General features: G+C 38.4%; 1 protein-coding gene across 2 annotated transcripts in view; it reads left to right on the forward strand.

Annotated features, from left to right (window-relative positions):
- Positions 1-365: 365 nt before the first annotated feature.
- Positions 366-22,886, forward strand: part of NDUFS4 (NADH:ubiquinone oxidoreductase subunit S4) — a 114,071-nt gene continuing 91,550 nt past the window's right edge. For both annotated transcript variants that reach the window (XM_026510686.4, XM_026510685.4), the window contains exon 1: positions 366-500. In XM_026510686.4, coding sequence (XP_026366471.1) covers positions 403-500 — 98 coding nt within the window. In that variant the 5' untranslated portion in view covers positions 366-402. The remainder of the gene's footprint in view (positions 501-22,886) is intronic.

Here is a 22,886-nt window from a genome sequence, read left to right on the forward strand (position 1 = left end):
CAAGAATCCAGAGAGCCCTCTGGCTCTTCCAGTGAGCTCAGCCCTAAATATGCTCAGTCCTTTGAAAAAATTATGAGTCGCAGGTGTTTAAATTTTCCAGGTTTTCTTTTTGGGGGGGAGGCGGTGTCTTTTCATTAAATAACCAGTCCTAACAACGAACAAGGATTACGATTTATGGAGGTAATATTTACACTGAATGCACTGCTGCATTTTCTTCCATTCATTTTCCTTCTTATCTCTCAATCAAACCTTTCACCTCTTTTCTAAACTCCAATATTTAACAAAGCGCCAAACAAAAATGAAGTAAACAAAACCCCACTCTATTACATTGTGGTCACAGTCTTGAGAACGAAGGAAGTTTGTCCCTTCCGGAGATCCGTCCTGGCGTTTGCCTGCAGCAAGATGGCGGCGGTCTCAATGTCAGAGGCGCTGAGGCAAATGTTGTGGGGGAAAAGGGCAGTGGCTGTAGCTGCCATTTCCGTTTCCAGGGTTCCTATCAGGTAACAGGATTGTCAGGCTTCTTCTTCAAGCTTCTGGGGTCGCTCCACTTTCGCGGAGGTCTCTTCTGGCTGGGTCCCGGATAAGGCCGCGGGGAAAGCGTTCTCTGCTGACCCTTTCCTCCGGAGAGGGCGGGCGAATTTGGGACTAGCTGCGATTCAGGGGCGCTGGCCAGGCGAGTGGGGGGCGTGAATGCGGGGATGGGGAGGAGGACGTATGGTTTCTTGGAAGCTTTTGGACTGTTGCTGTGAGAGAGGGTCCGTGGGGTGAGGTTGTCTCCGGGTCTGCGAGCCGAGCTCTAGCCCCCAGAGAAGGGGAGGAGTCTGATTTTTCTCCCCACTTTCCGCACGCCTCCATTTTTCACCTGTTTGTCCATCACTCCAGTCCTTGTTGGAAGGTTAAATCCCTCTCTTCCTTAACACGGCTTTAAGTGGTATTAGTGGTTTTCTGTGCAGAAAGATTGTTTTATTTTTCATTAGACTTCTTGGTTGGAATTCATTGTCAATGAACATATCACTGTTAGTAATATTGGAAGGTAATTTTTAAAAGGCTGGTGGTAATGTCGGAAAGTTTCCTATCCAGAATTTTATTAAAGCTTCACAGTAATTCAGAGATTGTTGCTGTTATTGTTCTGCTTTGTAGCGTTTTTGTGATGGTGATTTTTTTTCGACTGCATTACTTAATTCTCGATTTCCCTGTTTTTCCGAATTTTCCTGACTTTGTTACTAACACAACAGACACACATACTAGTATTTTTATCTGCGAAGAATTATGTTTTATCGCTATTTTCTCTGCTCATTAGAAACGTGGGCATATATTGAATATCTTTATGCATGCTCAGGAAACTACACTAAGTGCTTGGAATAACGTGGAAGCACTGTATGGACAGATGGGGGTGGTTAAAAATTGGTCTAGTCAAATGCTAGTGTTATATTAAAATATAAAGGGAATGTAGAGAGTTAGAACTAGAGTTATTTAATTAGAAAGGATTTCTAGAGGTTAAGTTTTTATTAAGGTTTTAAATAGTGGGTGTTGGTGAGGTGGGGAGAAGAGAATGTTCTGGGTAGCCTCAGTGGCTTATGAAAAGCTTTGAAGGCATTAATGGATATGTACATAGTATACGATCTTTGAAAAATAAGGATGCTAAGATTGGGTAAAGGTAAGCAAGTTTGTAGTTAACTGTTTTTACGTTTGGGTAACTTGAAGAATGGAAAGTGCTTCTCTAAAATGCCCCACAGATTGACTTAGACGATGATACAGGTGATACAGGTTAGTTCTTGTTCTAGAGATTATGGAGATTGATTTTGCATTCCCAAGTAATGCATTCATAGTAGCCATAGAACTCAAAACAAATTTGAAGGGACCACTGGTACATGGCTAACTGAGACATGACTGTATATTTAAGCTTAAGTTCCAGCCATTTTGTCAGCTACTGTAGTCGAAGTTAAGATACTGGATTTTGGAAATGATAATTGGTACTAAGTTATGCAAATTTGAAGAGTTTCTGTTTCCAAATGTGTTAGAAGAGATTTGAAAATAAAATATTACATCATATAAGGTGACTTTTGCTTCACACTTTAAAAAATTTATTTTTTAATTTTTAAAAAAGATTATTTGCTTATTTTAGATAGGGGGGGGCAGAGTGGGAGGGAGGAAGAGTCTCAGCCAGGAGCCTGATGCAGGGCTAGGTCCTACAATCCTGAGATCACAGCTGAGATCACTACCTGAACTGAAACCAAGAATGAGACGCTTAACCAACTGCGCTCCTGGGCGCCCCCAAAATTTTATTTTTAAGTAATCTCTACACCCAGTAAGGGTCTCGAACTCACAATCCCGAGATCAAGAGTCTCATGCTCTATTGATCAAGCCAGCCAGGTGCCTCTATTTATTTACTTTCTATAACACTTTCTTTACCCAAGGAGCTTATGGTCATCTCATCTTGAGGCAGATTTATAGCCCTTCTCTTTTATGTATTATTGGCTTTTCATCCTTAAGTTTTCTCTTTCCATTATGATTCTTTTTTTTTTTTTTAAGATTTTTATTTATTTATTCGACAGAGATAGAGACAGCCAGCGAGAGAGGGAACACAAGCAGGGGGAGTGGGAGAGGAAGAAGCAGGCTCATAGCGGAGGAGCCTGATGCGGGGCTCGATCCCATAACGCCGGGATCACGCCCTGAGCCGAAGGCAGACGCTTAAATGCTGTGCCACCCAGGCGCCCCTCCATTATGATTCTGAGGTAATGAGGACCTGAAAAGTTTGTGGGTGGAAAGAGAACCAATTAATTGGATAATCTAAATCTAAAATTCATTTTATTGTAGTGCTTATAAAACATTTGCAAATAGTATAACATTTCAGATCACTGGAATAGAATGAGGGAGAGTAGAATAGTTGGTAAGAAGGGGAGTAGTGAACAAATATTGAAGAAAGATCAGTAGAAGGAAAGACGCAGTTACATTAGCTTGTATGCAATTAACTATAGAATATCAGTAAAAAAACAAGAGCAAACCTAAAAACCCAACAACATACATAAGGGTGAAAAATTATTTAAACAGTGTAGATGATTCAGTTGATCTAGTTATTGAGCTCATGCTCTAGAGTGTCTTAGTTTGCACGTGCTTCTCATTTACCTGGATTAATGGCCTACATTTAGTCTTACTTTCCCTGACTTGTCTATGGAATTGTCCAGGGTAAGTTTAACTACTTAGGATTTTAATCTAAAAGCTAGATAAAATGGTACTCTCTTTCAGAATAGCAATACTTTGGACTCCATGCTTGATACAGTGGTTTTTGTTTTTGTTTTCTTTAACCTATTCATGTATAACTTATCTAGCCTTGTTTTGTCATTTCTCATTTTTTAAAAAATTTTATTTGTCAGAGAGAGAGAGGGCACAAGTAGGGGGGGCTGCAGGCAGAGGAAGAGGGAGAAGTAGGCTCTCCCCTGAGCAGAGAGCCTGCCACGGGGCTTGATCTCAGGACCCTGGGATCATGACCTGAGCTGAAGGCAGACACTTAACTGACTGAGCCACCCAGCTGCCCCATCACTTCTCATTTTGAACTGAGTCGTGTATTTACCTCAAATACAGTTCCTTAGGGTTGGCACAGGGTATTAATGATGTGGTGGGGACTAAGTGTATGGGTCTTTTTTTGTGAGGCTTATTTTATGCTCCTATCTCTGGCTCTGTTGTGTTGCCCTATTTCCTTTTTCAGCACTAGATAAGCTAGTATGAAATTAATGAGTCTCCAGGACCCTCCTGAGTAAGATGTGCTAAAATTGACAGTCCTAATTTTTTTTTTTTAAGATTTTATTTATTTATTTGACAGAGAGAGACAGCCAGAGAGAGAGGGAACACAAGCAGGGGGAGTAGGAGAGGAGAAGCAGGCTCCCAGTGGAGGAGCCTGACGCAGGGCTGGATGCCGTAACACCAGGATCATGCCCTGAGCCGAAAGCAGACGCTTAACTACTGAGCCACCCAGGCGCCCCAACAGTCCTGATGTTGACAAGAGTTCTGTGTATATTACACCTTGCCGGGAAACTGTCTCAGCCCAAATTTGAGAAACATCTAGGACATTCAAAACCAGTCGTTGACTTCTACTTCAGATAAGCTGAATAAATTCCTCTCTGAAGTGCAGCTACTTTCGCTGTCTTTGAAACATGTCAAAGCTAAGTTTAGTGAGCTTGAAATATCTCTAAAAGTTTTTTTCTTTTAAGTAGGCTCCATGCCCAGTGTGGAGCCCAAGGTGGGACTTGAACTCATGACCCTGAGATCAAGAACTGAGCTGAGATCAAGAGTTAGATGCTTAACCGACTGAGCCACCCAGGCACCTCTAAAATGTCTTCTAATAGGTTTCATTGTTTTTCTTATTTTCCTCATTAAGAAATACCCGTGATTGGTCTGTTTTCTTCAGTAGTAAACATCTTGAATTCTTCCTAGAATAAAATACTTTGGTACTAATAAATATTAGAATAGTGTCTGGCACATATTAAACCTTACATAAATAAACACTACTTTTATTGGTTTGAATATCTGAATATATTTCTTTTCTTTAATCTTTGTGATAGATATTGTGGTAGATGCTGCTATTGTTTAAAATGTTTGCTTCTGCTCCCTGTGACAGGATTATACATCACTGCCTCATTAGCCAAGTGATTTGTTTGGGCCAGTGAAATGTTACTGGCAATAATATACCATGTCAAGCAGAAGCTTTAAGAGCTGTCCCATGTTTTGCCATGTCTCTTTTCCCTCTGCCTATGAGATGGACATTTTAGGTGGGATTTTTTTCTTTTCGCTTAGATCTTGAAATGAAGATCACATGGAGCAAAGCTAGAAGTTGATTCTTAACAGGTTATATAAAATATAAAGTGACTAAGAAATAAATCTTTGTTGTAAGTTGCAAAGATGTTTGGATTGTTGGTTGCCTCCATATAACAACCTATACTGACACATTTTTTACACACACTTGTTAATGAGCAGTTTTTAGCACATGGACTGATGTATCAGTAGTGAGGGCACAGGCCTTTTTGGAGGGCTGGAAAAAATTTTTACTTATTTTTGCATACTTCATGGCACCCATGTAATGGCACACAAATAATAGGTAAATGTTTACCCACTGATGAGTAAATACAGGGGCACCTGGGTGGCTCAGTTGTTAAGGGTCTGCCTTCAGCTCAGGTCATGATCCCAGGGTCCAGGGATGGAGGCCTGCATCGGGCTCTGCTCAGCGGGGAGCCTGCTTCTCCCTCTTGCTCTTCTGCTCCCCCCTGCTTGTGTGCTCTCTCTCTGGCAAATAAAATCTTAAAAAAAAAAAAAAAAGTTGAGTAAATGCATATTTAGAGATTTGTGATTGTGAGGAAAAGCTGGAAGCCATAGGTAGTATTTCTATTAGTAGCCTCATCCTTGAAAGCCAAGGAAGCACTAACCTACATAAATGTGAATATAAAGTATCTGCAACACATACTCTTTTCTAATTACTTGAGGCGGTCTGAGTTTAGGATATTGACCTAAAACTGTGTTATACTTCTGGATTGAAGTTTCTTACAGATTTTTTTTGTACTCATAAATTTTCTTGACAAGTGTCCTGACTCTTATATTCAAATTTTAAAAAAGAAGTGGAAATGAATTTACTTGGGAAAGGGTATTCATGGAACATGATAACTTTTGAAATAATAGTAACTAAATGTGATTATTAGACTTGCATTTTGCAAGCCACTTTACATGAAGGTTTTAAAAGTTAATGTTACATTGGTCTTAATGGAGAAAGAAGGAGCAGTTTGATTCCTTTGTAATACATGAGCTCTGTTTGGGTATGGGGTGAATATAGAATAAGACAATTTCAAATGGAGAAGCTTCTAAAATAAATTCCTTGGTGAAAGCTGAGAATCGTTTTTTATGTATTTGTTCTGAGCACAAATTACCTAATAGCTGTCATTTATTTCTCACTCTGTGTTAGCCATTGTGCCGATGCTTTACCTGCATCATCTTACGTATTTCTCGCAGTAATCTTGTGAACTCAGGTGTTCTTATTTTTCTCATTTTTTGGATGAGGAAACATACAGATGAGAAAACAGATTTTAAAAATTACATTGCTAGGAAATAGTCCGGTTTAGCAGTCCAAAGGAACATGTTGACTTTAGTAGTGAGAAATACAGGTTTGTAATAGTAAATTAAAACCTCAGTGTCTTCTCTGTTTTTCTTTTAGCAAGATGTCTTTATTTGAGAAACTCTGATGCTCTTTACTTTCACTCTGCTGTTCTTTTGTACGGTGAGAGTCTGCAATAGAGAAATTAGTTTTTTTTGTTTTATTTTTTGTAGTAAGGATTTTTTTCCCTTAAGTTTGGTAATTATATTTGGTGAGAAACTTTGTGTATGTGACTTGATTATTATACTTTCTTACCCTCTTAAAAAAATGCATGTGATGAATGTATTAAACAAGGTAAACAACATATTTTTCTTTTTTTCTTAATCCAGTGATCATTAGGAAAAACAGTTATTGTATTCTGATTCCTTTAAAAACTATCAAGTGTTTGCTATACGTTCTGAGTTCTTTTGTCTGCTTTTTAATAGTGTTTTTGTGTCTTCCTTTGACTGGTCTGCTTCTCTTTAGTAGTTTCCCTACCCTTTTTCATTTATCATGAGTTTGAATACCAAGCAAATAAACCTGTTAGGATTTTGTGTAAAACAAAGTAGGCTTAATGAAGCTCTGATAATGGTTGAAATTTATTTTGCTGTGATTAAAACCTTGAGCTTTCTTAAGGTTGACAGATAATTACATATAATACATGAGCTCTTATGATAACTTTTTTTTTTTTTAGTTTGCAGTATCCAAAGACCCTTGTGGAACCTTATTGTACCTGAATTATGGAGTGGCAAGATTCTTCACAATGACTTTCATCTAAATATTTGGATATTTTAGCAAACTATTCTAAGTCTTTTGTCTTAAGTAGTGGCATGAGAGCGAGTTAGAATTCCTGTTTCAAGTTTTCTTTCTGTTGTCTTATTTTGATAGGTGACTACAACCTTAGGTTCTTTAGAACTAATTAGTTGTCAAATGTGACCTTTTTTCTTTTTTTTTTTTTTTTGCCTTTACTCATTAGATTTAATTTTTTCCTTTCTGGGATCTTACTCCAGTTTAGCGGTTTTTAAACCCTTGCTGTGCATCAAAATCAACTGTTGTGTGCGTAAAAAATTCGGATGCCTCGACCCCAATATATAGTAGTTCAATAAGCTCAGGTTGAGGCTTAGCTCTATGGAGATTCTGATGCACAGCGAGGGCTGAAAACTACTGTTTGTGTTCGTGTGTTTTAAAATAGTTTCCAAAAAATAAATAAATAAATAAAATAAAATAAAATAAAATAGTTTCCATGCTGTATCTTTAAAGACTTCAAAATGCATTTTTCCTTGGGGGAGAGGTTGGAGATTTCCAGAAACAAGCAAAAATTCTTCCATTTTTGCATAGTTCCCTAATCTAAATTAAGTTTTATGCTTTTCACCCATGTACTGTATGGAGGGTTTTTCTTGGAGAAATTTTGCTTTGAGGCAGAGCAGGCATTTTGATAATTTTGGAGAAAGCGAGCCATGTTACTCACTCTCTAGAGACTCCCGTTCTTCCTTTTGGAAAGGCTCAGGTTTAATATAGCACAGCTGTTGAACTCTGCCCTTCAAAGTTTTAAGAAGAAAGTGTTTTATCCTTTAAAATGGAAATGCCTTTTTTAGGGAGGTGGTCTTTGGCTAGATATAGTTCTCTAAGAAAGTTGCATGCTTTTCTAGAGTTCTTTTGTTTCAGTGTTTTCTTAGAATTGTTTCAGATGTTGAGAGCACAGTCTCTGAGACTAAAGATCTGGCTGCTTTTCTAATATGTTTTGCTATATCCTTAACAAAGCTAGATGAAGAGTTTATTTCTTTGTGTTTTCTAGGACTCGAAAATATGTTCTTTCCTTTATTCAGCCACTCCATACATAAGTAAATGGTCCTTGAATAGGGTTTACTAGACAAAAGATCCTGTTCTAGATGACTGTTCAGCAAGCCATATGCTTCTCCTAAAAATGTCAGTCTGTCTTGATGAGCTTTAAAGTGAATGCAGATGTTTTGGCTCTTTTGAGGACTACCACTTTTTGTGTGGAAAGAACACTTCTTTTTCAGGAGATTTCTTCACTATACTTATAGAAATTTGCATGAAATTTATATTTGTAACTTTTGTCTTTTTAGCCTAATGAAATTAGATTTAATTAGGCATTAGTAATTCGAGTTTAATTTTAATATCCTTAGGACAAATCAGATTTGTGGAAATAAAATAGGTCTCAATATGGCTTTTGTTAAGATTTTGTATTTAGTCTTTTTAAAAATTTGGAACTCGAAGTGCTCTATAATATTTACCTTTATGCAATGAAAGGTGATATTTTGGCAGGAGGGTTTACCTTTGTAGATGTTTAGTGCCTTCTGCTTTGCTAGGTTAACTCCAGAAGTTACAGTTCATAGATTCATACAGTGTTTGAGTTCGGAGAAAACTGTAGGATCATTCTGCCTGACCTTTTGTTTAATGCAAGAATTTCTAGAATTTCCTGCTTCTTGATTATCTAACAATTGAGAAATAAATGCCGAATTTCTGGTAGCCCTAGAAAACACTCTGTACTTTTGGATTCATTGGTAAATGATGTTTCCCTTTAATACTATACAGAAAAATTCTAACCCCTTTGCACATGTCAGCCTTTCAGATAATTGAAAACCTTTGTCATTACTCATTCTCCCCTTTAAGTCTATGCTCCAAGCTTAACATATCCAATTTTTTTTTTTAGCCTTTATTAATTTATTACCAGATTTCCTGATGCTTCACTATCTCTTGGTACTCCTTAGGATGTATTCCATTTTTCCACTATCTTTCTTTGAGCTATATACTGTACTTTTAACTAAATGAGATTATCAGAGGTGATAACTTAGCTAAAATTGAATTAAAGAGAAAAGTTGACACCAAGTTGGGATTTTTAAAATTTTATCTTTAAAATTATAAAGGAAAGGGACACCTGTGTGGCTCAGTCAGCTGAATGTCTGCCTTCAGTTTGGGTCATGGTCCTAGGGCCCTGGGATTGAGCCCTGCATAGGGCTCCCTGCTCAACGGGGAGCCTGCTTCTCTCTCTCTCTCTCTCTGCTGCTCCCACTGCTTGTGTTCTCTAGCTCTCTCTGTCAAATAAATTAATAAAATCTTAAAAAAGTAAAATTTTAAAGAAAAATTCACTTATTCCTTTTGGTGAACAGTTTTTAGAATTTAATACATGTATAGATTTATGTAATCACCACAATAGTCAGGGTACAGGATACCATAAGACTTCATTGCCCTGAAAGACTTCCTCATCTTTTCCCTCTCAACTCTTATAATCTCTGGCAGTAAGTTATCTTATCTTTTTTTTTTTTTTTTTTAAAGATTTTATTTATTTATTTGAAAATAGAGAAGAGAGAGCAGGAGCAGGGGCAGGGGGAGAGGGAGAAGCAGACTCCCTGTTGAGCAGGGAGCCCGATGCAGGATCTTGGGATCGTGACCTGAGCCAAAGGCAGATGCTTAATGGACTGAGCCCACCCAGGTGCCCCAAGTTATCTTTTCTTCATCTCCAAAGTTTTGTAATTTTGAAACTGTAATATAAATGGAACCATACAGTATACCATCTTGTGAAGATTGGATTCTTTCAGCATAATGAGATTCATCCCAAGTTGTTGTGTTTATCAGTAGTCTATTATTTTTATTGCTAAGTAGTACATATTTTATTGTGTGGATGTACCCCACAATTTATCCCTTCACCCCTTGAAGGGCATTTGGATTATTTCTGGTTTTTGACAGTTATAAATAGAGCCATTATAAATAAACATTTGTGTACAGGAGTTTATGTGAACATGATTTCGTTTTTCTAGAGTAGCTACCCAGGAGGGAGATTCCTGGGTCATTGGTAATATATGTCTAATTTTATAAGGTACTGCTAAAACATTTTCAGAGTGGTTGTACCATTTTGCTTTCCCACCAGCATGTGGGAAGTTTCAGTTCTCTGCATCCTCATTAACATTGATATTGTCAGTATTTTTTAATTTAGCCATTTTAGTGGATGTATAATGATACTTCATTGTTTTTATTTTTTATTTGATTTTTTTTTTTAAGATTTTATTTATTCATGTGACAGAGAGACAGCCAGCGAGAGAGGGAACACAAGCAGGGGAGTGGGAGAGGAAGAAGCAGGCTCCCAGCGGAGTAGCCCGATGTGGGACTCGATCTGGAAACGCCGGGATCACGCCCTGAGCCGAAGGCAGACGCTTAACGACTGCGCTACCCAGGCGCCCCTTTTTTAAAAATTTGATTTTTTAAAAAGATTTTATTTACTTATTAGAGAGCAGAGGGATAAGCAGACTCCCCACTGACTGCAGAGCCCACCATGGGTTTGAACCCAAGACCCTGAGATCATGAACTGAGCTGAAGTCAGATGCTTAACTGACTGAGCCACTCAGGCATCCGTCCCTTCGTTGTGGTTTTTAAGTAACAACTTTATTGAGATATAATTTATAGGCCATAAAATTCACTCACATAAAGTAAAATCTGATGGGTTTTAGTATATTCACAGAGTTGTGCAACCATTCATTGTCAATTTAGAACATTTTTATCACCCCAAAAAGAAAGTCTGTGCCCACTAGCTGTTACTTCCTGTTTCTCCCTTGCCCTAGCTGTAGGCAACCACTAATTTACTTTCTGTTTCTGTAGATTTGCCAACTCTGGACATTTCATACAAATGGAATCACATGTGATCTTTTGTGACTGGCTTCTTTTATTTAGCATACTGTTTTCAACGTTTATCCAAGTTGTAACATGTATGAGTACTTTTATTCCTTTTTATTGATAAATAATATTCTATTGTATGGACATACCACATTTTATTTATCCATTAGTTGATGGGCATTGGGGTTGTTTCTGCTTCTGACTATTATGATGACCTATGAAACATTCATATACAAGTTTTTGTGCAGACATATGTTTTTATTCTTTTGGGGATATGCAGAAGTGTTGGATTGCTGGATAATGTTATAACTGTTTGACCTTTTGAGTAACTGCCAGCCTCTTTCCAAAGTGGCTACATTATTTTATATTCCCACTGGCAATGAATAAGTGTTCCAGTGTCTTCACAACCTTGCTAACACTTGTTACTGTTTTCTTTATTATAACCATCCTAGTGAGTGTGAAGTGGTATCCAGTGGTTTTGATTTTTATTTCTGTGATAGCTAACTCTTTGTGGTTTATGTCTATTTCCCTAATGGCTAATGATGTTGAATTTTGGGGAAGTGTTTGTTTATATCTTTTGCCCATTTTTTAAATTGGGCTGTTTGTTTTCCTTTTTATTATTAGAGATTTATTTATTTTAGAGAGCGCACCCATGCTGCAGGGAGGGGCAGAGGGAGAGGGAGACTCTGTGCTGAGCCCTACGTGGGGCTCGATCCCAAGACCCCTAGGTCATGACCTGAGTGGAAACCAGGAGTCAGATGCCCAACCGACTGTACCACTGAGGCGCCCGTTGGCTGTTTGTTTCCTTATTGTTGAGCTTTGAGAGGTCTTGAAATATTCTGGATATAAGCCTTTTGACAGGTACGTGGTTTGTAAATTTTTTCTCCCAACCGGTAGCTTTTCTTTTCATTCTTTTAACAGTATCTTATAGAGTAAAAGTTATTAATTTTGATAAAGTCTACTTTACTCGTTTTTTTCTTTTATGGACTGTATTTTTGTTGTCCTAAGAACTTTTTCTAACCCTGTCAGTGAGCTCTCTTGCTCAACTATAGACCCCAGCAGTTATTTCTTATTGTACTTTCTTGAGGCATTGACAGAGAAATTTTGCAATGACCTTAACATTCCAACCGCCAGACCAGAAAAGCCTGGTTAGGAACAGAATGCCGAGAAGACCACACCCCACCCATCCCCTCTCCAGCCCATGATCGAGGGCTGAACACATACTGACCCCCACTCATAATCATCACACACTCTCTGCTGCTCTCTTGTCCATATCCCCCTGAACTCTTTCTATAAAACTCCAGGTGTCCATCTTGCTGGTGCAGAGGTTGGTTAAGGCTCAAGCCTGCCACCTCGCAGGGCTCCTGGCACCCAAAGTAAATTTCTCCCTTTCTCTTTTCCAAACCCTTGTCTCTTGAGTTACTGGCTTTTCTTTCGATGAGTTTATCTGTGTTTGTTGGAAATACTGTTGGCAAACCCCCTTGAAATTCCCTAGGAGGAGCAGATGGCTGTGGCAGTGTCAGGGTTTACCCTTGTGTTTCCTGAGTTAACAGCTGTATGTTCGGTAACAACCCCAGGTCATGAAGATTTTTTTGTATTCTCAAAGTTTTGAAGTTTAATATTTTACATTCGGATCTATGATCTATTTTGAGTGAATTTTTGTATAAAGTGGGAGATTTAATTTGAGGCTCACTTTTTTGTGAATGTACACTTGTTCCAACACCATTTATTGTAAAGACTACCTTTTTTACTTTTTAAAGATTTTATTTTTAAGTAATCTCTAGTCCAACATAGGGCTTGAATTTATAACCCCAAGGTCAAGAGTTGCATGCTGTACTGACTAAGCCAACCAGGCACCATTAAAGACTATCCTTTTTCCATTGAATTGCTTTTGCACCTTTATCAACAATCATTTGGTTATATTTGTCTGTGTCTGTTTTTGTATTCTCCATTCTGTTGCATTGAACAGAATCCCTTTGCCAGTACCACGAAGTCTTGATTACTATAGCTTCATAGTAAATGTGTATTATAATTGAGTGATTGTGATTTTTTCCAATTTCATTCTCTTTTTTTCCCCAGAAGTTTTTAGCTATTCTAGTTTCTTTGCCTTTCCATCTAAATTTTATTTATTTATTTAAGAATTTTTTTTTTTAATTTGACAGAGAGGGACACAGCGAGAGAGGGAACACAAGCAGGGGGAGTGGGAGAGGGAGAAGCACGCTTCCTGCTGAGCAGGGAGCCTGATGCGGGGCTCGATCCCAGGACCCTGGGATCCTGACCTGAGCCAAAGGCAGATGCTTAACGACTGAGCCACCCAGGCGCCCCCATCTAAATTTTAGAACCAGCTTATCAATATCTGTGAGAAATCCAACTGGGATTTTGGTTGGTATTGCTTTAAATTTATAGGTTAATTTGACAAGAATTGTCATTTTTACTGTGTTGAGTCTCCCACTTTATAAACATGATGTGTTTCATTTATTTATAGATTTCTTTCATCAGTTTTTTTTTTAGTTTTGAATGTTCAGATCCTACAGATGTCTTGTTAGATCTGTGTCTAAGCATTTCAGTTTTGGGGAGCTATGGTAGATAGCATTTTATTTATTTATTTATTTATTTATTTATTTATTGCATGGTTTTTAAATTTCCAGTTTCTAATTGTACATTGCTATATGCAGAAATAGGAGATTCTAGGGCACCTGGATGGCTCAGTGAGTAGAGCATGCAACTGTTGATCTCGAGGTTGTGATTTTAGCCCCACATTGAGCATAGAGCTTACTTAAAAAATAGGATTGATTTTGTGTAATGGCTTTGTATCCTATAACCTTGCTAAATTTACTTGTCCTATAAGTATTTTGCAGATTCTTTGGGATTTTTAAAAGTAGGTAATCATGTGGTCTGTGAATAGGAACGATTTCATTTCTTCTGGTCCAATCTCTGTGCCTTTTGTTTCTTTTCATCTTCCCAGAGGATGTTAAGTAAGAGTGGTGACAGTAGACTTTGTTGCCATTTACCAATCTTAGGGGAAAGCATTCAGTTTTTCACCATTAAGTATAATGTTAGCTAAAGTTTTTTTTTTTTTTCAATGCCTTTTATCAGATTGAGGGTTTCCTTCTTTTCCTAGTTTGCTAATAGTTTTTATCATGAATGGGTGTTCTGTTTAGCCTAATGGCTTTTTCTGCATCAATTGATGTATTTCTGTGGTTTTCTTCTTTAGATAGTTAATATTGTGCATTGTATTGCTTGATTTTCAAATATTGAACTAGGCTTGCATTCTCAGGGTAAACCCCCGTTGGTCCTGTTGTTAATCCTTTTTATGTATTTCCATATTTGATTTATTGATATTTTGTTGAGGATTTTTACCTATGTTTATGAAGGATATTGGCCTGTAGTTTCGTTTCCTTTTCTTTTCTTTCTTTCTTTCTTTCTTTCTTTCTTTCTTTCTTTCTTTCTTTCTTGAACTGTTTAGATTTGGTATCAGGGTAATGCTGGACTCATAAAATGAGCTAGGAAGTATTTCTTCATCTCCTGTTTTCTTTTGAATTGCTTTGGTTTCATGCCATAATTTTGATATGTTATATTTTATTTTTATTCAGTTTAAAATATTTTCTTCTCTTGAGACTTCTTCTTTGATACAGGAATTATTTAGAGAAGTTTTATTTAATTAACAAGTATTTGAAGATTTTCCTCTCATTTTTCTGTTAACTAATTTCAAGTTTATTTGCATTATATTCTGAAAACCCAGTTCTCTGGGTTTCCCTTTTCAGTTGCAATCCAGAAATTTGTGGCTCTTGTTACTCTGCTCTGTAGTCAGGGGCTAAGGGATGGAGAGACCGAGAACAAAACAAAACAGAACAAAACAGTAGATGTTGGTCCTACCTTCTTAGAATCACAGCTTTAGTAAACGGGGAAGAAGATTTCCTTCCCTCAAATGTTGGCTCTTGCAGGTTTCCATGTGGCCACAGATTGCCTGTAGCTTGTGTATGTGGTGCTTTAGAGAACAGAAAAAAAGAAGAAAAATATGGGCAATTTCCACTCTTGTTCATTTCCATTCTCTTTCTAGCTCCTTGGGTCAGAGTGATTCTTCTGGAGAAGTGCTTACTCCTGGGTTTCCAGCTGCATTAAGATTATTAATTTCTAGCTACATGAAGGGATACTGGAGGGAAAATATGGTAAACTCACATTTGGTTGAGTGGTACTTTGAATTCTGGTGATCTTCCCTGATCTGCCTGCTGTTTGCTTTTTAGTCTTCAGAAAGCTGTTCTATGTATTCTATCCTGAGTTTATGGTTGCCATTCGGTGAGAGAGACAGGGTAGAGTGAGTGTGCTTAACTACACCTTACCAGGACCAGACATTTTAGGATGATTTTTTTTTAAAGCTAAATTCTAATTTTTCTTTTCTTTTCTTTCTTTCTTTCTTTTTTTTTTTTTTTAAAGATTTATTTATTTATTTGACACAGAGAGAGAGAGAGCACACAAGCAGGGGGAGCAGCAGGCAGAGGAAGAAGGAGAAGCAGTCTCCCCACTGAGCAAGGAGCCTGATGTGGGGCTTGATCCCAGGACACTGGGATCATGACCCAAGCCATAGGCAGACGCCTAACTGACCGAGCCACCCAGGCACCCCTAAATTCTAATATATCTTGTATTTTAGCACATCTGAATAGACTTAAAAGATGTAAAAGTGATTCAAAAAAGTTCTTCATGTAGATTCTAAACCACTGATTCTCAACTGTTGTAGAAGGAAGGGATGAATTAACATACCAGAATCTCAAAACACATGTGCCCTTGGTTGAAAACTATGGTATTTAATAAAAGATGGAAGTTTGTTGCCCGTATAAATAGGCAGAGATATACATTAAGTCATTGGCTTAGACCATCAACCAATCTTAATTTCTTTTTTTTTGTTTTTTAAGATTTTATGTATTTATTTGACAGAGAGACTGACAGGAAGGGAGAGGACACAAGCAAGGGGCGTGGGGGAGGGAGAAGCAGGCTTCCTGATGCAGGGCTTGATCCCAGGACCCTAGGATCATTACCTGAGCCGAAGGCAGAAGCTTAATGACTGAGCCACCCAGGCACCCCTAAATCTTAATTTCTTTAGACGATATGGTAGTCAGATTTATTTTGAGTAACTGGTGAAAATTTTAGTACCTTTAATAAATACTCATATATATATATATAAAATCAGAGTTCTGTTTTTAAGGGATTCATGGATCCCATGCTTTGTAGCCGTTCTATAGAGAGTATTAGATCTTATGTGATGTTTTGTTTATACCAGCTCTTATGTTAGCCCTTTATCAGTTACAAGTGACAGAAACCTAGATACTCAAATGACCAGCTTATGCGAGATGAGGAAATTGGTTTATATTACCAAGCAATGGAAAGGGCAGGGGTACAGCTAACTGGTCTTAGAGACTGGAGCTAGACAGCTACCAGGCTCGTTCTAATTTGTCTCTGTCATTCTCTGAGTGACAGCTACTACTTCAGATTTGTTTCCTGTGTGGCAGGTATCATAGCTGATGAAAGTTTTTTTTAGGCTTATATCTCATGTCTTTATCACCAGGGAGGGACTAAAAATCCTTTTCTTTGGTACTAAGTTTTAAAAATCTTGGGGAGAGGTGCCTGAGTGACTCATTGGGTTAAGCATCTGCCTTCAGCGTGGGGCTCCAATCCCAGGAGCGTTGTGTCCAGCTTCCTGCTCAGTGGGAAATCTACTTCTCCATCTCCCTCTGCCCCTCCCACTTGTGCTTTCTCTCTCAAATAAATAAATAAATAAATAAATAAATAAATAAAATCTTTAAAAAAACAAAAATCTTGGGGAAATAGTGAGTCATATTAAACAGACAAGGGTTTATATAATAATTATGTCATTGTTTGTAATTCTACTTATATGTATACATAAAAACTCTAGAAATTAGGTGTAATGAAAGCTAGGCCCCCTGAACAAAAATTAAGAATAGGAATATTTTATATTGAGGTGTCTTTAGGGATCTTTAGGGAACAAATATGTGTATATATTGTGTAGGCTGACTTCTTACCTTTTTTCTTTTCTTTTCTTTTTTTTAATGATTTTCTTTATATGAGAGAGAGAGTACAAGAACAGGGGGAGGTGTAGAGGCAGAAGCAGACTCCCTGCTGAGTGTGGAGCCTGACATGGGGCTCAATCCCTGGACCCTGGACCCTGGACCCTGGGATCGGCGCCGAAGTCAGACACTTAACTGACTGAGCTACCCAGGTGCCCCTTTTTACCTTTTTTCTTAATGAACTCTGGGATTTTGCTTGCTAAAGTTTATTCACCCATTCAGCAAATATTTATATTTTTTTCTACTCTTAAAAGACTGCATTTCTACAGGCTTTTACTGGGAACATCTGCCTTGATGTTTTTTGGAACATTTGCTTCTAGGATGAATGTGTAGGATGGAAGTATTCAAGCAAAGACTAGATGATCGTTTCTTGGGTCTGTGGATGGACTTTGTCTTAGATTGGCATTTCTTAAAGTAGAGTCTGGGTCAGGGATATGGGTGTAGGTGATTTATTTGAGTTGAGCTAGGAACTAGAATGAGGAGTTTGGGAGACAGGGAAGGAAGAAAAAAGCATGATACTGAGATTGGTGCTGTAAGCAATAGAGGCTCAGTTCCTCCTGGAACCTCCTAAGAAGCATTTAGAGTTCCCCTCAGTATTGTCCTTTTGAAAGATGGAGGGCTTGAACGTTTATCCACCGGTTTTCATTCACCTGTGGTTGAAGGTATTAACTCTTCTGTACTTTGAGCTGTACTTGTGCTCCTGAAGACCTGAGGCTTATGGGTTCACTCCACATGGAATATTGGTGGATAACCTGAGTCTGAGTTTCTGTAGCTATGGCAAATGACACCTGGGCCAAGGGGGTGTGACATGAGCCCTGAAGGTGTTGGTTACAGGCTTCCTTATAACTCAAGGGTCTCTATAATTGATTTTTTGCTAGAGGGTGCTAATAATAATTTTAGTAGCTATTATTTATTGAGCACTTAAGCACTGAGGTAATTGCTTTATGTATGTAATTTCGTGTCATGAAAGTGAATGATCTCTTTTTAGATGATCTGTTGACAATTATAGTTTATTCCTAGGGTTGTAAATAATTCACATTTATGGAATTTCCTTTATTTACCAGTACTCTGAAGGACATGACAAAAGATTGGGAAACTGAGGTCTTACAACTCACTTAACTAAATAGTAATAGAAGTTCTCTAGGAAAGAGATGGTTTCTTCTGTAAAATATCATGTTTGAGGAATTCATGATGGCAGAATACTGTACTATGTACTAGGTAGTTGACATCCAAGTTTGACAGTCAAAGATCAACTTACAGATTTTCCTTTGAGTTTGAGAATGTCAACAGATAAGGCTAGTGGCTGGTAATTTACGTAATCTCATTCTCTGGGTTGAGCATATATTTTCACTGATACTGCCTGAATGATTCAAAGATAGTTAAAATGTTTTTCCTACAGCTGCATTTTAGGCTCTTGCTCCTGTCCCACTGTCATCTCTGACTGTTAATATGGTGGTAGCTTTGTCTTCCATCTTATTAATGTGTTTCAGCTACCACTTCAGTGCATAGTTGGTTGTGGAATGGATATAACATGCATCTGAGGTTATTTTACAAATTTCAGTTTCCTCTTCCCTTGAGACTTAAAACATGGTTATTCTGTTGCTTGAAATTCATGGTTTAAGTACATCTTAGTTACTGCTTGTAAGTGACCCCTCATTAGGGCTCAAGTTTTTATTTTGGTTTCAAATTTATCTTTCGACTTCAAGTTCAAACTGTTAATTTGGCCAGTCCCCTTAATAAACTCTTACTAGTGTCCTTGACCCAAACTGCAGGAAAAACTGCTTTCCAGAGATAGCCGTATTAACTCCTGATATTAACCATGCTGCCAGGCTATATTCTTAGCCTCATACTTGAACTATTCTACTTCACTTCATGTATCAGTCCAGTCAAACATTTCAGTCTGACGTAACAGAGCACACGTTTTGGAGTCAGCTCCACCTGCATTTGAGTCCTACCTATGCCACTTTCTAGCTCTTTGCCTACCTTGTATCTGTTTTATAAAATGGACATCATAATCTCTCTTTCATAAAGTGTATAAAGTCCTTAAGGCAGTGCCTGGTGTATGCTAAGTGCCTGATAAATTATAACAATAACGTTATTATCAACATCATTATTTTTTTTTTAAGATTTTATTTATTTATTTGACAGAGAGAGACAGCCAGCGAGAGAGGGAACACAAGCAGGGGGAGTGGGAGAGGAAGAAGCAGGCTCCTAGCAGAGAAGCCTGATGTGGGGCTCGATCCCAGAATGCTGGGATCACGCCCTGAGCTGAAGGGAGACGCTTAAGGACTGAGCCACCCAGGCGCCCCTCAACATCATCATTATTACTGTTTTATGGCTTTTTTCTTTTCCTTTTTGTTCCTTTCTTCCTTCCTCACTTTTCTTTTTTTCCTTTCATAAATCTTACCTAGATTCTAGTTCTTCTTCGTGGATTGTGAGAGCAACCTGGATTTTGTTTATTTACAGTATTTTATTCATGAGTATATAAAAGAATTATCTGCACCTGGCTTTTTCCAGATTGTGACCTCCCATGCACTCCTCAGCTCAAGCCATCTATTTTTGGCATCCACCATTCCACTGAAATAGCTTTCATCAAGGTCGACAGTGACCCTGTTGCTAAATTAATAAGCTCTGCTCAGTCCTTATCTTATGTGACCTTTGCAATCCAAAGAGATGCCTTTCTCATTATTGAAAGATTCTTCCTTTGACTTATACTTTGGCTTTCCTCCTTCTCAGTTACCTTTGAATGGCCCATCATCTTTTGCTGATTCCTTGAGCTGTCAATATTTCTCATTTGATTTAATAGCTCTTTATTCTTTTAAAAATGTTTTATACTATATAATATTTTATATACACTTGAATATATATAACATATATATTTTAGGAAGCATAATGGCACAGTGAATTCATGTGGGCCCACTGGAGAATTACAGGGGCACCTGGGTGGCTCAGTTGTTAAGCATCTGCATTTAGCTCAGGGCGTGATCCCAGCATTCTGGGATCGAGCCCCATGTTGGGCTCCCTGCGCCGATGGGAGCCTGCTTCTTCCTCTCCCACTCCCCCTGCTTGTGTTTCCTCTCTTGATAGCTGTCTCTCTGTCAAATAAATGAATAAAATCTTAAAAAAAAAAAGCTGGAGAATTACTAATACCTTTATTCTTTGCTTACTCTCTATGATAGGCTGAATAGTTGTCCCTTCTTCCCAAATATATCCATGTCCTAATCCTCAGAACCCGTGAATGTTACCTTGGATGGCAAAAGGGATTTTGCAGATAGGATTAAGTTGAGGATCTTGAGATGGGAGATAATCCTGGTGGGCCCAATGTAATCACAGTGGTTCTCTTAAGAAGGACTCAGAATGAGTCCGAGGAGGACATGTGACCATGGAAGCAGAAACTGGAGTGGTGTGACTATATGCTAAGGAATGCCAGCAGCCTCTAAAAGCTAAAAAAGACAAGGAACAGATTCTCTCTTGGAGTCTCCAGAGGAACCAGTTTTGATTGACACATTATTAATCTGTGAGACTCATTTTGGACTTCTGCCCTCCAGACCTGTAAGAGAATAAATTTATGTTTTAATCCACCAGCTTTGTGGTAATTTGTTACAGCAGCAGTAGAAAACTAATATGATCTCTTTGTATCTGATTATCTACCACTACTTCGGTTACCATCTATTTACACTAAAACCTAAATGTACTTCATTTGCATCATATGTACTTTTTTTTTTGGAAGTTCTTTTTTTTTAAACTTTTTTTATTTGAGAGGGAGAGAGAGAGAGCATGGGTGGGGGAGGGACAGAGGGAGAAGCAGATTCCCTGGTGAGCAGGGAGCCTGACATGGGGCTCAGTCCCAGGACCTTGAGACCATGACCTGAGCCAAAGGCAGACGCTTAACCCGCTGAGCCACCCAGGTGCCCCTGGAAGTTATTTAAAAAAAAAAAAAAGATTTTATTTATTTATTTGACAGAGAGCAGGCATAAGCAGGGGGAGCAGGAGAGGGAGAAGCAGGTTCCCTGTTCAGCAGGGAGACCAATGCAGGACTCTGTCCCAGGACCATGGGATCATGACCTGAGCCAAAGGCAGATGCCTAACCGACTGAGCTGCCCAGGCACCCCATACTCTTTGTAGTTTTTGCTTAACATGCTGACTTTAGGACCTACTTTCCATTAAGGTGTGATTCTACATCCTTTTCTGTAAGTCTAGACTTCTAGATCCTTAGATCTAATCAGGATGTCTCCACTTGGATTTTCCACAGCCTCTCAATCATAGCATATCTGAAACAATTTGATGATCATCATCTCTTCTACCACTCCACTCATTTTCTGCCTTAGTTACTGTTACCAATACCTTTCCAGTTATCTAGCCAGAAACCTATGCATCATTCTTGTCTCCTTCCTCTCCTAGGCCTCTTACAATTAGTCATTCAATCCTAGTATTCATTTTCCTAATTCTCAGTTTCTATCCTTACTGCAGCCGTAGTTACTGTCATCCTACTTCCTAACTGGTTTCCATGTCATCAGTCTTAATTTGTTCTCCATGTTGCCTATGAAGTCCATACTTCTCAGCATGCCACAGAGTCCTTCATATTCCGTGCTCGTATCTTCTTTTCATTCCTTGGCATTCATCCTCTCATCATTTTCACTCTGGCCCAATCTCCAGCCATACATGAACTATATTTTAGTGATTCTAAACTGCTTGTAATCCCTGACTGCTCGTGCTCTGCCCCCGCTCCCGCCCTGTCCCCCTCTGTCTCTCTCTCCCCCCTTACCCCTTCCCCCCCCACCACAATTAAGGTTCTGCCTGCCTAGACTGTTTATTCTTTCACCTCTGTCCTCCCTGCCTTGACCCTACCTCAGGATCCTTTGCCTATTAAAGTCCTATTCATCCTTCAGGTGGCACTTTAAACATCACTTTCTATAAGGAGCATTCTATGAATTTACAGGCTTAGACTATAATACTAATCTTATGTTTTAGAATCCTCTGTTCTTAACTCTTATTTTAGTACTTGTTATATTTCATTATGATTGCTTTTTTCCTTGTCTCTGTTTCCCAGTAGACTGAAGTTCTTTGAGAGCAGGAACTGTTTCTTCACCTTTGTGCTTACACAGCATAACACAGTCCTTAGCAAAGAACAAGATACTCACAGTTAGTATCTGTGGGCTCATTTGATTATGGAATAGTATAAACATTTAAAAATATTTCATAGCATTTCCTTAAGCAGGATGGCATTTTAGATTTTTGTTTTCCTTATGAAATAACTGTTTAGGGTTTTAAATGTAACTATCATGGGCACTGATGTCAGAGATTACTGAAAAAATGATGACTTACAGGTTAATGACATATTCTGCTTCTTCCATATATTGTGTAATATTGCAGACTTTATCTTAAGGCAACATTTACTAAAATGTATAAGTGGAATTTGGTCAGAAAGACAGATTTTTGTGTGATTTGGGTTTTTACTAGGACTCCGGAATTTTCCTCAAGAAAGACTGGAGAAGATGAACATGTATTGCAAATTTAAGTAATGGCCAGTAGTAGTATTTTTCTGTAGAAAATAGCTGGGTTGGGGCGCCTGGGTGGCGCAGTCGTTAAGTGTCTGCCTTCGGCTCAGCGCGTGATCCTGGCGTTAAGGGATCAGGCCCCACATCAGGCTCCTCCGCTATGGGCCTGCTTCTTCCTCTCTCACTCCCCCTGCTTGTGTTCCCTCTCTCGCTGGCTGTCTCTCTCTCTCTGTCAAATAAATAAATAAATAAATAAATAAATAAATAAAATCTTAAAAAAAAAAAATTAGCTCCGTAGCTATTATTCGACAGATTTTGGAATGGCAGAATGCTTGATAAACAGAATATACCCTGACTTTTTTTTTTTTTTTTTAAGATTTTATTTATTTATTTGACAGAGAAAGAGGGAACACAAGCAGGGAGAATGGGAGAGGGAGAAGCAGGCTTCCAACTGAGCAGAAAGCCCAATGCGGGGTTTGATCCCAGGACCCCTGGATCATGACCTGAGCCAAAGGCAGACAGACACCCAACAACTGAGCCACCCAGAAGCCCCTACCCTGACTT

Source organism: Ursus arctos, unplaced genomic scaffold, assembly GCF_023065955.2.
Source record: "Ursus arctos isolate Adak ecotype North America unplaced genomic scaffold, UrsArc2.0 scaffold_15, whole genome shotgun sequence".
Taxonomy (NCBI): Eukaryota; Metazoa; Chordata; class Mammalia; order Carnivora; family Ursidae; genus Ursus; species Ursus arctos.